General features: G+C 40.0%; 2 protein-coding genes across 2 annotated transcripts; both read right to left on the minus strand.

Moving 5' to 3' along the window:
* Nucleotides 1-1,939: 1,939 nt before the first annotated feature.
* On the minus strand, nt 1,940-2,890 carry LOC137085120 (olfactory receptor 1500-like). The gene has a single exon (XM_067451681.1). The coding sequence runs from the start codon at nt 2,888-2,890 to the stop codon at nt 1,940-1,942; it is 951 nt and encodes a 316-aa protein (XP_067307782.1).
* A 9,413-nt stretch (nt 2,891-12,303) lies between these two features.
* Nucleotides 12,304-13,254, minus strand: LOC137085121 (olfactory receptor 1500-like). The gene has a single exon (XM_067451683.1). The coding sequence runs from the start codon at nt 13,252-13,254 to the stop codon at nt 12,304-12,306; it is 951 nt and encodes a 316-aa protein (XP_067307784.1).
* Nucleotides 13,255-15,829: the final 2,575 nt, after the last annotated feature.

The following is a 15,829-nucleotide window of genomic DNA, read 5'->3' on the forward strand; positions in this document are numbered from 1 at the left end:
GTTGTTAACCCGGGACCCAACCGATCCGGTATGAAAGTCATATTCGTGATTTGCATAATGAATTTGACAAATATTTCACGTCAGATGCCCTTCCACAACCCTCTCTATTTATCCGGGCTTGGGACCGGCACAGAAGGTACACTGGCGTGTGACCGCCTGTGGCTAGATTGTACACCAATATTTAATATTTATATAAAATATTATTTCATTGTTCATTCATATTTAATGAACAACAATAGCCATGATACTGAACCAATATAAAAAGTTTGTATAATAAAACAAATAATGTTTTGTCAAATCTTCAAACGCAGCACTCTAGTACAACATTAAGGTTAAATAAATTATATAAAGTTATTAAACCTAACCTCAGCCAGGTCATTTACCAAGTCCCAAATGTCCCAAAATGTATTGGCTCATGTTTAACCACTACAGAGACGGCAGAGACAGATGTCAGAAGGACTTGCTGAGATAAGGTTATTCCCGGTGGGTAAACTAATTTTCCAAAAGTAAAGTATTTATGGTAATATATTGATAGTGTTTTTATTTTTTTACATTTCAATCTCATTTTCTGAAATTTCAGTGGAGGAGGATTTGGGATTTCTTTCACTTCTCCACTTTCTCTTCCATCTTGTTGTCACGAGCTGGCTGGACATGTTAATCCAGATTCAAGAGGTTTGACACAGAAGAATGATGAAATCCTATTTAATAAACACACAGTAACAAGTTTTTATGGAATGGAACAGTAACAGAACAGTAATGAGAAACACCAGCCTGAAGCGTTAACACAAGACAAAGAACACAAGGTAACCAAGGGTATAAAGCCACAGGATGATGTGTAAGACAACAGTGAATAGGTAATAATGCATAATGGTAACCAAGAACACAGGAACTGAACACATGCAATATTAAAATAAGAGTTTGTGAACAAAGACACAGGGGAACTCTGGCACTCATCTACGAATTTCAGCACTTTCTGCATTGATTGAATCAGAGAATATGAGGAAATGATGGTGAATGTTATCTCATGTTTAATAAAAGTCATAGAGTTACATATATTTAATGTGTCCCTGTTAAATGCATATATGCACTTCACATGACAGAAGAATGTATTTACAGAATCAGTAGGCCTACAATTCATTTTTATATGCATATCATATGGATATCAATAAACATTTCCCTCATATATGAGTAATTTTGAACAATTTTGAACAAGGTTTATTCGCCTTTTGAATAAATATAAATTATAAATAAACTTACCATTCAATTGTAAATGGTTTGGAATATCTTAAAGATAACAGTAGGACACAAATATATATAAAAAAACTCATTACAAGTCTACTAAATAAACATTTGCTAAACCTTATGCAAAAAAAGAGGGGAAAAAGGGCAATAAACTACTTATTGAATGATTTAGTTTATACATCAGGAAAATTAAAATTACAGATTGCATATTATTAAATAAAAATATTTCACAATATGTCATTGATCCTGATTAAAATGGTTAGCACAGATAAACTAACATAGATATAAGTACATGTATTAAAGCAGTTTTTATACACACACACACACACACACACACACACACACACACACACACACACACACACACACACACACACACACACACACACACACACACACACACACACACACGTTGGTCTATATGGTTTACAGGGACTCTAACAGGAAACATTCTGCATTTTTATTTTCTCAAAAAAACATCATTTAGTATGTTTTTAAGACCATTTGAATTATGAGGACATTTGATATGTCCTCATAAACCACATTTATAGTGTAATTAATACCAGTGTAATACCCATGTAGTTATACAAATTTGTGTCCTCATAAACCACATAAACAGGCTCACACACACACACACACACACACACACACACACACACACACAAACAAAACATTTTTTCTTCAAAATGGTCTCCATTCATATTTGCATGCTTACTTTCCTATCTCTAATTTTTTTCTTTAATGCACCTTTGATCTCTTTGGTTCTGAAGCAGTATATCATCGGATTGACAACAGGTGGCAGCAGACTGTACCACATAATTAACATAACCCGAATGCCAGGATTCAATGCAGCTGTCAAATCATACACATAAACAACACATCTGGGCACATAGTACAGACAAATGATAAGAAGCTGAGGAGTGCAAGTTGAGAACGTTTTATATCGGGCCTGGATGTCTGAGATTTTGAAAACAGATGTGATTATGGCAATAAAAGAAAATATTATAAAAATTAAAGGGCCCAAAAGAACAAACATAGCACATGAAAATGAAAAAAACTTTTTCTGCCTTACATCTCTACATGACAGATTAATAAGTGAATTTTGGTCACAGTAATTTTGGGTTATTATATTAGAATTGCAGAAGGGCTCATCGAAAGCATTAAAAACAACGACTGACAGCAATGATATACAGATTGTCCAAATCATTCCACATGCAATGAAAATAGTTTTGTTTGTAATAAGGACACAGTATCTCAGTGGGTTACACACTGCAACAAACCGATCAACTGCCATTAATAACATTAGGAAAGAGTTAATACTTCCTAAGCAGTGAACAAAAAACATCTGCACAAAGCAACTATAAAATTCTATCTCACTGCTATTGAAAAAGTATTTTGCAATGGCTTTAGGCAGCGTAACCGTTCCAAAAGCAAGATCACTCACAGCAAGATTACAGAAGATTAAATAGGTGGGTTTCTGAAGACTTCTCTCATAAGCAATGAATGTTATAATAAAGATATTTCCTCCTGCCAGTGTCAAGTAGATAAATAACAAAAGGGTTCCTACAGCTCCATAATACTGTGAATGGAGTCCTGGAAATCCCAGCAGGTAGAATTCAGTAAAGACAGTGACATTAGTGTAGATCATGACTCTATACCGCTTCACATTCACAATAATCTCATACAACAAGAATGCAAAATAATGGTATTTGACTGTCAAGGCAAACTAAAACAACATACACATATTTTGAACAATTACCATCTTTATAAAGTACAGATTATATTGTTGAGCTATAATTCACATACATGCCTATGAAACTATTTAGAATATGAATAGCATCATCTATTAAATTTGCATTATTTTGACTCTGACCAACAAATGGAGAAGATTCACTAAATCACCAATTGTATTAATGCATAAATAACCAAAAAAATAATCTGTCATGTGCATATGACACAGATATGACATTAATAAAAATGTCTCTCTCTCTGTGCATTAATCTGACAATGACAAAGATACTGTATATCATCACTCTCCAAAACTAAAGACACCTCCCCACAGGATGACGTGTTGTTTGGAATTTCTTCTACCTCATTTCAGCATAGTTATCTTTTTTCCCATAAAAACAAAACAGTTGGCTTTCTTTGACAACACTAACATGCTTGAGTCTTGCTGTGGTTTGAAATAAACCTCCATAATCCCTAAAATGTTCAGAAGCATGCTAATGAGTGACCACAATTATTGTTGACATGGTCTATCTACAGTAAAGCTGTAATACAAATTTGACGGCACTGCATCACATACAGACGGCACTGCATCACATACAGAAATGCGACTGTAATTAAAATCACAACATGATCTCAGGAATAGTTCCAGAAAATATTGTCGGTGAAAACAATTCAACATGCATTTCACTGTTGTCAGCTAAAACTATAGGTCAAAAAAGAAGCGATATCTAAACATGATCCAGAATCGCAGGCGTTTTCTCTGGGCCAAGACTCAAAATTCTCTAGGCCAAGATTTAAAATGGACTATAGCAAAGTGGAAAATATGTCTGTGGTCAGAAAATTGGGATGCCATGTCATCCAGACTAAAGAAGACAAGGACAACCCAAGGTGTTATCAGCGCTCAGTTCAGAAGCCTGCATCTCTGATGGTACGGGGTTGCATGAGTGTGTGTGGCATGGGCAGCTTACACATCTGGAAAGACATGATTGTGGCAAGGGGGGCGTGGTTCAGCGAGGTCTGCAGCGGGAGAGAGAGCCGCGGGACGAACGGTAAGTGAGTGGGTTAGACGCAGATTGTTAACACCTGTATCTCGTTTCAGTAATGGGCGCAGAGAGAGTACAAAACGCCTGGAGAAACGGAAGCAGGGGAGAGAGAGACGGACTGCTGACGCACCCTGAGAGACTGAGTACCCGGATACCGGAAGTGCCGCAACCCGGAAGTGAAACCTGAGTTTATGAGAGGAACACACACTGAAGTTTGGACATTGTGATTTGAGTTAATACATAATAAAAGACGTCAGCAGTCCAGCCGAACCCCGTGTCCTCTTCCTTCCCATCCACGAACTTCGTTACACTGGTGCTGAAACCCGGGAAGGAAGCAGGACCGCGCCGCCGCTATGCAAAATCATCTCATCTCTTGCGGACATCATCTCATCCCTCGCGGTCATACACCGCGAGCAACACCAAGCCCTGCTGGACCATTGGACCGACCAAGAAAGGCGGTTCCAAGACATTGTCCAAGGCCAGCAGGAGGACCGCGAGAGATTCCGGAGCTGGCTCGACCGGGAAGCTCGCACCGAGGCCGCCGGGCAGGCCAGCGCACCGGTTCACGTGCCGTTACACAAAATGGGGCCACAAGACGATCCCGAGGCCTTCCTGGAGTTGTTCCAGAAGTCGGCGGAGGCCTGCGGGTGGCCCCGTGCGCAGTGGTCGGTGTGCTTGATCCCCCTACTATCCGGGGCGGGGGGCGGGGTTTATAGGGTCGGGGGGGTAGTGCTTCCGGGGCTCCGCTCTCGCCGCCCGTTCTCCAACCCATTCCCTGCCACTGGAGCGGCGGGTAGGCATGGGTTGGCCTGCTGGCGTTGCGGGAACCCGGACCATTTCGTTGACAGGTGTCCAGTGATGGAGATTGGGACAATGATCCGGGTCCCGGACGTCCCCCAGGCCAACCCCGATCAAGCTGGAGAGTACCAAATAACTGTGAGTGTCAAGGGGGGTACATATCAGGCCTTGGTGGATTCAGGATGTAACCAAACCTCTATCCATCAAAGCCTGATGCAACCGGGGGCATTGGATACAAGCCGCGTGGTTAAGGTGCGGTGTGTGCACGGGGATGTGGTGGAATACCGGTTTTCCCAATTACAATTCAGTACAATTCAATTTACAATTCAGTTCAGGGGAGAAAATCATAGTGTAGAGGTGGCGGTTAGTCCTCACCTCCGGCATCCGATAATCTTGGGGACAAATTGGCCCGCATTTGCGGTTTTATTGGGGTCGTTATGTGCGGATGCTGCCTACCTGGATGATATCGTGATATTCAGTAACGATTGGCAGCGGCATATGCAGCATGTAAGGGCGGTCCTGAGGTCGCTGAGGGGAGCGGGCCTCAGGGCCAACCCGAAGAAGTGTGCAATTGGGCGGGTGGAAGTAAGGTATCTGGGCTTCCACTTGGGCCATGGGCAGGTGCGTCCCCAAATTGATAAGACTGCCGCGATTGCGACCTGTCCGCGGCCCAAGACCAAAAAGGAGGTGAGGCAGTTCTTGGGGCTGGCGGAATATTATAGACGGTTCATACCTAATTATTGACCTGACTGACCTAACTAGAAAGGGGGTACCAGATACGGTCCAGTGGATGGAGCCGTGCCAGCAGGCCTTCACCCAGGTTAAGGCTGCTCTGTGTGGTGGGCCGCTATTACACTCCCCTGACTTTTCTCTCCCTTTTCTGTTGCAGACCAACGCATCAGACAGGGGGCTGGGCGCAACAACCTTTTTCACAGAAAAAAACTAAATGATAATTAAATAAAACTAGTGTTGGATGACAAAAACTTTGATGAAAATCATGTTAGGAGGGACGATTAGGGAAGAGATCAAGTCAGTAGTGATTTCCTGTGCAAAAGATGGCACATTTGAATTGGAACGTGCGGATCTAACCACGGGGAAACCATAGGGGGGAAACACGGGACTATTGCGCTTCTACAGGCTCACACATCTCCAATACAGTGCTTCAGAACGGTTCATTAAATGAATAATGCACGTTTATGCAAGGCAATTGTTTATGAACAAAATGCTGATGAATAGTGACAATGTTTACTTTATGACGTTTATATAGTTATATGTCTTAGACGGTTGTAACAATGCTTATTTTATCTCCCTCATCTGAACTTGAATGTGCATCCTGCAACTACAATAGTAAGGCGCATGCATTTCAAAATAAGAGTAAATGTGTATTTAGGCATTTAATTAGAATTCTAGGACCCATTGACGCTACAAAATCCCAAGAAAAACGCATCTCACAGCTACGGTGATTCCCTCCATGTCAATAATGTAAGAGAAAGTTATTGAAGGTCTGAGCAGCGCACATTTAGTTGCCTTGACTACAGATTGCTAGCCTGACAAGCCAGACCCACATCAAGATGTTTGGTCCGGAAACTCACCACTGACAGGGCTCAATCCGAGGGGCGGGATAAATGGTTGTCTTTCAAACTCCCCCCGCAATAGGATAGAGCTACAGCCAACCAGAGCAACAAAGGTGAAGAGAAGCAAGTTGACAGATTAAACTTTTGCCGTATCCGGTCGACAAAACTCAGAACACATCTTCCTCTCTTAAGAATGACTTCAGTGCCGTTTTTTGTTCTTTTCTCAGAGAAAAGCTTTACTCCAAGTCTTCCAGAGTCGCGGTCAAAGCTGATTCGAAAGACTGCCGTTCGCCAGCCTCTGTGTTTACTAGTAGCATGCAAACGCAACCTGGCCTACCTTATGTTAAGGCACGTCCACTGACTCTATACACAATGTGATAGGCCTGACCAGAGTTTGGTTTTTACAGCTCAGATGTGCTAGACTATACTCACGGCAGATTAGATTTGCTGCCGCTAGTGTGCGTCTAGATTTCTGGGCTAACAGATTGCTTGATCTTCAGAGCAAAGCAGAGCTTCATGTCACAGGACATTACATTTTATTGGTTTTGTTCTTTTTGTTTTGAACTTGAATGTAATCTTCTCTGAAGAAGAGAACAAGAAACTAGAAGGAAGGTTATTTTTCTTAAAGGGATCCCATGGTGTTGAGACTTGTATGGCTTAATATAACATAAATGATGTCTCTTACTGAATTATGTGGTAGAAAACCCATGAAAGATCTACGTTATTTAAAAAATCGATTTTATATTTGGACCATGGGCGGCGCCATTTTGTTTGCGTTCTAGGTTGATGACGTAGAGTGGTTGAACTCCTCAATCAGCTGGCGTTACCCGTAGCTATTTTTTACCACAACGCAACTCGAAAATTGTTTCAGAGTTAAACAAAACCAATGAATTGCTTTGTAATTGAACTTAAAACACACTCAAACATACATGTGCACACAAACTCACCTACACAAGTCACAAACAGATCGGCGGGCGCGCACACACCTAGGTCAGCGACAGACTGCTCTGTCTCAATCGCATGCATCATCACCAAAACATCCTGCCTCTCTTCCTCACGTTACTTTATCCCATCGTCCTACCTAGATATTTCCCTCTGCTGGTCACATAGGCATTACAGTTAATCTACTATCAACAGTCTATCTAGGATATCAACACAGGGAATAGATTGAGGGTTATGTATGCGCGCACGCAGTGCATGCGTGTGTGTGTGTGTTCGCGCCGATCTGTTGGGGTGTGTGTGTGTTCGCGCCGATCTGTTGGGGTGTGTGTGTGTGTGTGTGTGTGTGTGTGTGTGTTCGCGCCGATCTGTTGGGGTGTGTGTGAGTCTGTGTGAGAGAGAGAGTTTGTGTGCACATGTATGTTTGAGTGCGTGAAGTCGGACAGCTGTTTGTAAATCGGCTGTACACTCGTTATTGCGGTGAACGTGAGACTGAATGACTGCACTCGAACATGTCCACTATGGTGTCGGACAACACTACAAATGTCCGTCCCTTCAAATAATGCCCTATTTAAGGGTATAGGGTCGATTTCAGATTCAGCCCCTGTCGTGGAGACTGAGCAGCCCAACATCTCGATTGAAACAGAGCCTGTCGTGTGCGCGCCCGCCGATCTGTTTGTGACTTGTGTAGGTGAGTTTGTGTGCACATGTATGTTTGAGTGTGTTTTAAGTATAATTACAAAGGAATTCATTGGTTTTGTTTAACTCTGAAACAATTTTCGAGTTGCGTTGTGGTAAAAATAGCTACGGGTAATGCCAGCTGATTGAGGAGTTCAACCACTCTACGTCATCAACCTAGAACGCAAACAAAATGGCGCCGCCCATGGTCCAAATATAAAATCGATTTTTAAAATAACGTAGATCTTTCATGGGTTTTCTACTACATAATTCAGTAAGAGACATCATTTATGTTACATTAAGCCATACAAGTCTCAACACCAGGGGATCCCTTTAAAGGGGGGGTGAAACACTCAGTTTCAGTCAGTGTCATGTCAATCTTGAGTACCTATAGAGTAGCATTGCATCCTGCATATCTCCGAAAAGTCTTTATTTTTTTTATAATTATATAAGAAAGATGCGCTGTTCCGAGTCTTTCCGAAAAAAGCCGAGCGCCGGCCTATCAGTGGGTAAGTCAGTAGCTACTGGTTATATCACCTGTTTAGCATCCTACAAGCCAGCGCTTTGATGGGCGTAGCCTGTTGCTTTCGCTCTCTCCCTCGCTCTCTCTCACGCGCTTCCGGTAGAATTGTCCGTAAGGCCCATACAAGGAAATTCCGCCCCCGTTAACGTCAAAGGGGACGCATGATCTCAAAAAACTTGCCGAAACTTATGACTAACCGGAAGTAGTATTTTTGACAAAGAAATACTCCCATCAAACGTCCACCTTAACTTTTGAAACTTTGTCTATGTTTAGTATGGGATTCCAAGTCTTTAACAGTGTAAAAAGATCAGTATGCATGAAACAGCATTTCACCCCCCCTTTAAGTTTTCAAATGACTGAAGATATGAGTTGTTACATTATGTTGTTAATAAATGTTTTAAATTTGACAATGTAATGTCGTACATTGCGAACAAAGGTCAGGTATTATATTGCATAAAAGTCTATTCTAAAAATTGCGTTGAAACCGTGCTTTAAAAAAATAAAAGTAAAAATCAAGAATCTAATTGAACCGTAACCTTAGAATCGAAAATGTAATCGAATGAAGGACTTGAAGAATCGTGACACCCCTAGTTGTATGTCCTGCTCCATTCACCTGCCCCTCAAGTGGAGTGTCATTTTTCAGTGGGTCTGTAAGTAGGAGGACTGACATACCAAAAGTTGCCTTTGACATTTCTCTCTTGCTGCCTAGGACAGTCACTCAACTCAGATTTTTTAAACGGGTCCCTTCTCCAGGGTAATTTCCTACCCATTGGTTAGGGTCTAAAGCAGAGGTCTTCAATCCTGAATCTTGATTCTGAAGAGCTTGATTAGCTTCCGCTGTCTTTGATTAGAGTTGGTGCAAAACTCTGCAGGACAGTGGGTCCTTAAGAGCAGAGTTAAAGACCTCTGGTCTAAAGATTGTTTGCTCCACTGTGGATAAGTTACTATCAGTGTGAAAATGGTAAATGGGATGTGTTGTGATGGGCAAAATGCATGCAATGTGTTCCATGCACTTATTACCACCCTCTCCAATTATTATTTTTATGTATAATTAATTTAAATGGCCAGTAATTAGGGCTATATGTCTACATCTAGACGATGCCTCTTTAGGCTCGATGCAAGGTATTCAGAATAATGGTGGGTGGTCCTCAGAAGGGCTGCTCTGTTTCGTTTACCCCATAGTACCTCAACTATTTAGAGTTTTAAAGTAGGGATATACACCCCCCTTGGGATGGGTGCTTTCATACCATGAAGACAGTCCCTTGCCACCACTAACTGGCACAACAATTTAAAGTCGCTGAAAAATCCTTACTATTCTTTCTCAATACCAGGTACATCAATATTTAATATTTTTCTAAAATATTATTTAATTGTTCATTAATATTTAATGAACAACAATAGTCATGAAACAAACATGATACTGGACCAATATAAAAAGTTTGTACAATAAAACACAAATAAATTGAGTAAAATCTTCGGTAACACTTTATATTGATAGTCCACTTTAGACATTTTACTAACTATAAGTAACTTTGCAACAAACATGTCAACTAACTGTCATAAGAGTATTTGTAGACTGTCTGATTAATATTTACTAAAACTTGATTTTGTTGGTCCCCCAACAGACATTGTACTGACTATAAGTAACTTGGCAATTACAATTCAACTTATTCTACTAACCCGAACCCGAACCCTAACACCTAACCATAACCTACCAGTCTACTGGCAGTCTACTAAAGCTTGGAACATGCTCTGCAAGAACAAATACATTTGTTCGTTTTCTCGAGGTGGCAAGAACAAGAACAAAGTTTGTTCAGGCAGTACATTCCATACTTCACGAGAAAAGCAGGTGCTGATAATTTGCGTTTCTCCGCATTAACCACACCCACTTTAAATCTCTGACCAATTACACAATAGTTCTGACTACCCGCAAGAAAAAGTCCTCTAATAAAAAGTTAGTTGACATGTAGTTGCACAGTTAGTAGAATGTTTAAAGTGGACTATCGAAATAAAGTGTAACCAAATCTTTAAATGCAACACTCTTGTACAGCATTAAAGTTAAATAAAAAAATATAAAGTTAATAAACTTAGCCAGGGCATATTTTCCCAAGGAGCAAAGTTAGCTCATGTTTAACCACTACAGTGACATCAGAGCCGCAAAGACAGATGTCAGAAGGACTTGCTGAGATAAGGTTATTCCCGGTGGGGTACATGAGAACTAATTTTCCAAAGTAATGTTATTACTTACTTATAATGTAGTAAGAAGTGTATGATAATGGATAAATATACAGGTGCTGGTCATATAATTAGAATATCATCAAAAAGTTGCTTTATTTAGCTAATTCCATTAAAAAAGTGAGACTTATTCAAGTGAATATAATTCAGTATCTTAGAAAATTAGAATATTGTGAAATGGTTCAATATTGAAGAAACCTCGTGCCACACTCTAATCAGCTAATTAACTCAAAACACCTGCAAAGGCCTTTAAATGGTCTCACAGTCTAGTTATGTAGGCTACACAATCATTTTTCACACAATCACAGGAAATTTTCAGTGGAGGAGGATTTGGCATTTCTTTCACTTCTCCACTTTCTCTTCCATCTTGTTGTCACGAGCTGGCTGGACATGTTAATCCAGATTCAAGAGGTTTGACACAGAAGAATGATGAAATCCCATTTAATAAACACACAGTAACAAGTTTTTATGGAATGGAACAGTAACAGAACAGTAATGAGAGACACCAGCCTGAACGTTAACACAAGACAAAGAACACAAGGTAACCAAGGGTATAAAGCCACAGGATGATGTGTAAGACAACAGTGAATAGGTAATAATGCATAATGGTAACCAAGAACACAGGAACTGAACACATGCAATATTAAAATAAGAGTTTGTGAACAAAGACACAGGGGAACTCTGGCACTCATCTACGAATTTCAGCACTTTCTGCATTGATTGAATCAGAGAATATGAGGAAATGATGGTGAATGTTATCTCATGTTTAATAAAAGTCATAGAGTTACATATATTTAATGTGTCCCTGTTAAATGCATATATGCACTTCACATGACAGAAGAATGTATTTACAGAATCAGTAGGCCTACACTTTATTGCATATCACAAGCAGTATAAGAAATCCCATTGGTTATTAATGATTATTATTAGTTAATTTCAATTTTCAGATTTTCACCCCTCATCTATGAGTAAAATTACTTTCTAAATGTTTAATTGTGCTTTATAATACCAGATAATGGCTTGAACATTTAAGATGAATTTCCTGTTATTTAAGGCAAATTCACCTTTTGAATAAATATAAATTATAACTACACTGTACCATTCAAAAATGGTTTGGAATATCTCAATGATAACAGGAGGACACAGACATAAAGAAAACTTATTACAAGTCAAGTAAATAAATATTTGCTAAACCTTATGCCCAAAAATATAAATGTTTTATGTATTTTTATGCTCATTTACAGGGCAATACAATATACTTATTTAATTAATTAGTTTATTCATCAGGAAAATTAAAATGACATATTGCATATTTTATTAAATCAAATAATTTCACAAATATGTATTTTATTCTGTTAAAAAAGGACTAACACAGGCAACATAACATAGATATAAGTACATGTATTATGTTTCAATATATATATATATATATATATATATATATATATATATATATATATATATATATATATATATATATATATATATATATATATATATATATATATATATATATATATATGTTTTCAAAGGTTTTCTCCATTCATATTTGCATGCTTACTTTCCTATCTCTAATTTTTTTCTTTAATGCTTCTTTGATCTCTTTGGTTCTGAAGCAGTATATCATCGGATTGACAACAGGTGGCAGCAGACTGTACCACATAATTAACATAACCCGAATGTCAGGAGTCAATGCAGCTGTCACATCACGCACATAAACAACACATCTGGGCACATAGTACAGACAAATGATAAGAAGCTGAGGAGTGCAAGTTGAGAACGTTTTATATCGGGCCTGGATGTCTGAGATTTTGAAAACAGATGTGATTATGGCAATAAAAGAAAATATAATAAAAATTAAAGGGCCCAAAAGAACAAACATAGCACATGAAAATGAAAAAAACTTTTTCTGCCTTACATCTCTACACGACAGATTAATAAGTGAAGTTTGGTCACAGTAATTTTGGGTTATTATATTAGAATTGCAGAAGGGCTCATCGAAGGCATGAAAAACAACGACTGACAGCCACGATATACAGATTGTCCAAATCATTCCACATGCAATGAAAATAGTTTTGTTTGTAATAAGGACACAGTATCTCAGTGGGTTACACACTGCAACAAACCGATCAACTGCCATTAATAACATTAGGAAAGAGTTAATAGTCCCTAAGTAGTGAACAAAAAACATCTGCACAAAGCAACTATAAAATTCTATCTCACTGCTATTGAAAAAGTATTTTGCAATGGCTTTAGGCAGCGTAACCGTTCCAAAAGCAAGATCACTCACAGCAAGATTACAGAAGATTAAATAGGTGGGTTTCTGAAGACTTCTCTCATAAGCAATGAATGTTATAATAAAGATATTTCCTCCTGCCAGTGTCAAGTAGATAAATAACAAAAGGGTTCCTACAGCTCCATAATACTGTGAATGGAGTCCTGGAAATCCCAGCAGGTAGAATTCAGTAAAGACAGTGACATTATTGTAGATCATGACTCTATACCGCTTCACATTCACAATAATCTCATACAACAAGAATGCAAAATAATGGTATTTGACTGTCAAGGCAAACTAAAACAACATATAAACATTTTGAACAATTACAATCTTTATAAAGTACAGAATATATCGATAAGCTATAATTCACATACATACCTCTGTGGAAACTATTTAGATATGAATAGCATAATCTATTAAATTATAATAGCATTATTTTGACTCTGACCAACAAATGGAGAAGATTCACTAAATCACCAATTTTATTAATGCATAAATAACCAAAAAAGAATATGTTGTGCATATGGCACAGATATGACATGAATAAAATATGTCTTTCTCTCCGTGCATTAATCTGACAATGACAAAGATACTGTATATCATCTCTTTCCAAAACTAAAGACACCTCCCCACAGGATGACGTGTTGTTTGGATTTTATTCTGTCTCATTGCAGCATGGTTATCTTTTTTTTTTTTTTCATTAAAGCAAAACAGTTGGATTTCTTTGACAACACTAACATGCTTGAGTCTTGCTGTGGTTTGAAATAAACCTCCATAATCCCTAAAATGTTCGGAAGAATGCTAATGAGGGACCACAATTTTTGACATGGTCTACAGTAAAGCTGTAAAGTAGTATCTAGCTGGTATACAAATTTCTTGGACAGATTTTGAATTAGTTAGTGCATTAGTAATTCATTAACATGATTCTATGTTTCCCAGGGCTGTAGTCTCCCACATAAATTGGAAATGGTCAAATTGTTCCCCCAGTATTTGCATTTCCTTAATGTCACTCTCGATTATGCACCACTCTGATTGTTGTTAAGATGACAATCATCCTAAAAATTTCAAAATTTAACTTTTTAGGCTGGTTTGCAGCTATTTACTTAGAATGGCACTAATCATATTTTCTTAAAGATAATTGCTATTTACACTAAGCGCAAATAGCGATAGATGCTATTTTCACCAAGTGCAAATAGCTGTAGATTCTATTCACTAAGTTAAAATAGTGATATATTCTATTAAGACCATATACAATTAGCAGTATAACACCATTGTGTGGCAGGGGAAGTGACTTCCCTTATTGACCTGCCTGGGTATGCAAGATGCATGCGGCTGTAGTATTTAATGACCTTTATTTTGAAGGGTTCATTCAGACCTGTTTGTATTATGGTACAGAGCTACGGAGACAAAGATGGTGAGTATAATGTTTATTGAGCAACAACCAGTAAAGTGAGCAGACATGATTGAAGTGCTGGAGTGCAGAGGTCTTGTGTGTGATCTCAACAGGCTGCAGGCAGGTGTACCCACAATGGGGCAGCGAAGCGGAACGACCGTTCCAGATATAGGGAGGCATGGGAGCGTCCTGAGACGTGGGCAGGGTCGAATTCCTTGACTTGACAGAGGAGACCAGGAAAGGACTAGCGTTCCACAGGGGTCTCATCTGACAGGTGCCCTCTGGGGCTCAGAGGTAGGGAGGCCAGTTCTAATATTAGACACCACCAGCCGTAACGCCAGCGGAAAATAAGAATTCTACCACGGCCCTCCACCGGGGAAAGGAGTGGTCCTACTACCATCCCTCGAAGAACTGACACCTAACTCCAATCTGTCCATCTCAGGAGTGCTGCTTAGCCTGCCTGTAGCAGGCTCAGGGCCGAGACGGGGTGCACCCCCTAGCTGCGAACTCCTCCATGCTCCAGCCTGAGTGAAGGCTGCTGCTGGGCTGAGCAGGAGGGATGGGAGCTGCAGGGGCACCCTTAGTGGCAGCAAGCTGAGGCAGCTGAGCTGGTGATGGTGCGAATACAGCAGCTGGCTGCCTGGTCAGCACACCTATACTACTCAGGCTACTTCAGGGTGGCTAAGAACTGCTGGGCAAGGTCCTCAACCGTGCCACCAAAGGCCTGGTCTAGGAAATTGGGGGAGTCGAGGAAACAGATTCGCTCAAGTGTCAAACTCAGCCAAAGGTGGCACTTCTTGGACCACTAAAGTGAACACCACCTGATCTAGGGGCTGTGCTGTGACCCTTGTCACTCTGAAGCAAAGTCAATGGCAGTGCACACTTCCTGCATGGGTCAGAATCACCCTTGTGCATGTCTTTTTTTGTATAATGTTGGAGGGCTATGGCATGCAAAGTAGACATGACCTGACCCACAGCTCCGATGACCTCTGTCACTAAAGTGGACGAGAACCCACAGGCTTTGGACAGGTGCCCTTAGCCTCGCCTCCATCGAGGGTAGTAAAGGCTAAGGTCACACCAAAATGATTACAGGCAGTAAAAGATGCCCATCAGGAACTGGTCACTTCCTCATGCATCTCCGGGAAGAATGGCTTTGGGGGCGGTAGCAGTCCAAAGCGTGCATCATGCCCAGGAACCAATCACCCAGCCTTGAATACTTGGGCCGAGGTAGAGGATGCCAGTCCAGCCTCATGTTCAAAGCTGCCTGGGAAAGCATGGCTGTCCGCTCTAGATCTGGCTCGAGTTTTTTTTTTTTAAATGCTACCCTTTCTGAAAGAGGCAGCACAGCCAAACCTTCCAGCCTGCCTTGTGATGCGGCGATCAACATCATACCATCCA

Source organism: Pseudorasbora parva, chromosome 8, assembly GCF_024679245.1.
Source record: "Pseudorasbora parva isolate DD20220531a chromosome 8, ASM2467924v1, whole genome shotgun sequence".
Lineage (NCBI taxonomy): Eukaryota > Metazoa > Chordata > Actinopteri > Cypriniformes > Gobionidae > Pseudorasbora > Pseudorasbora parva.

What these genes read in the sequence shown, in the direction of transcription:
- LOC137085120 (XM_067451681.1), bottom strand. Translation starts at nt 2,890, where the DNA reads ATGATCTACACTAATGTCACTGTCTTTACTGAATTCTACCTGCTGGGA.
- LOC137085121 (XM_067451683.1), bottom strand. Translation starts at nt 13,254, where the DNA reads ATGATCTACAATAATGTCACTGTCTTTACTGAATTCTACCTGCTGGGA.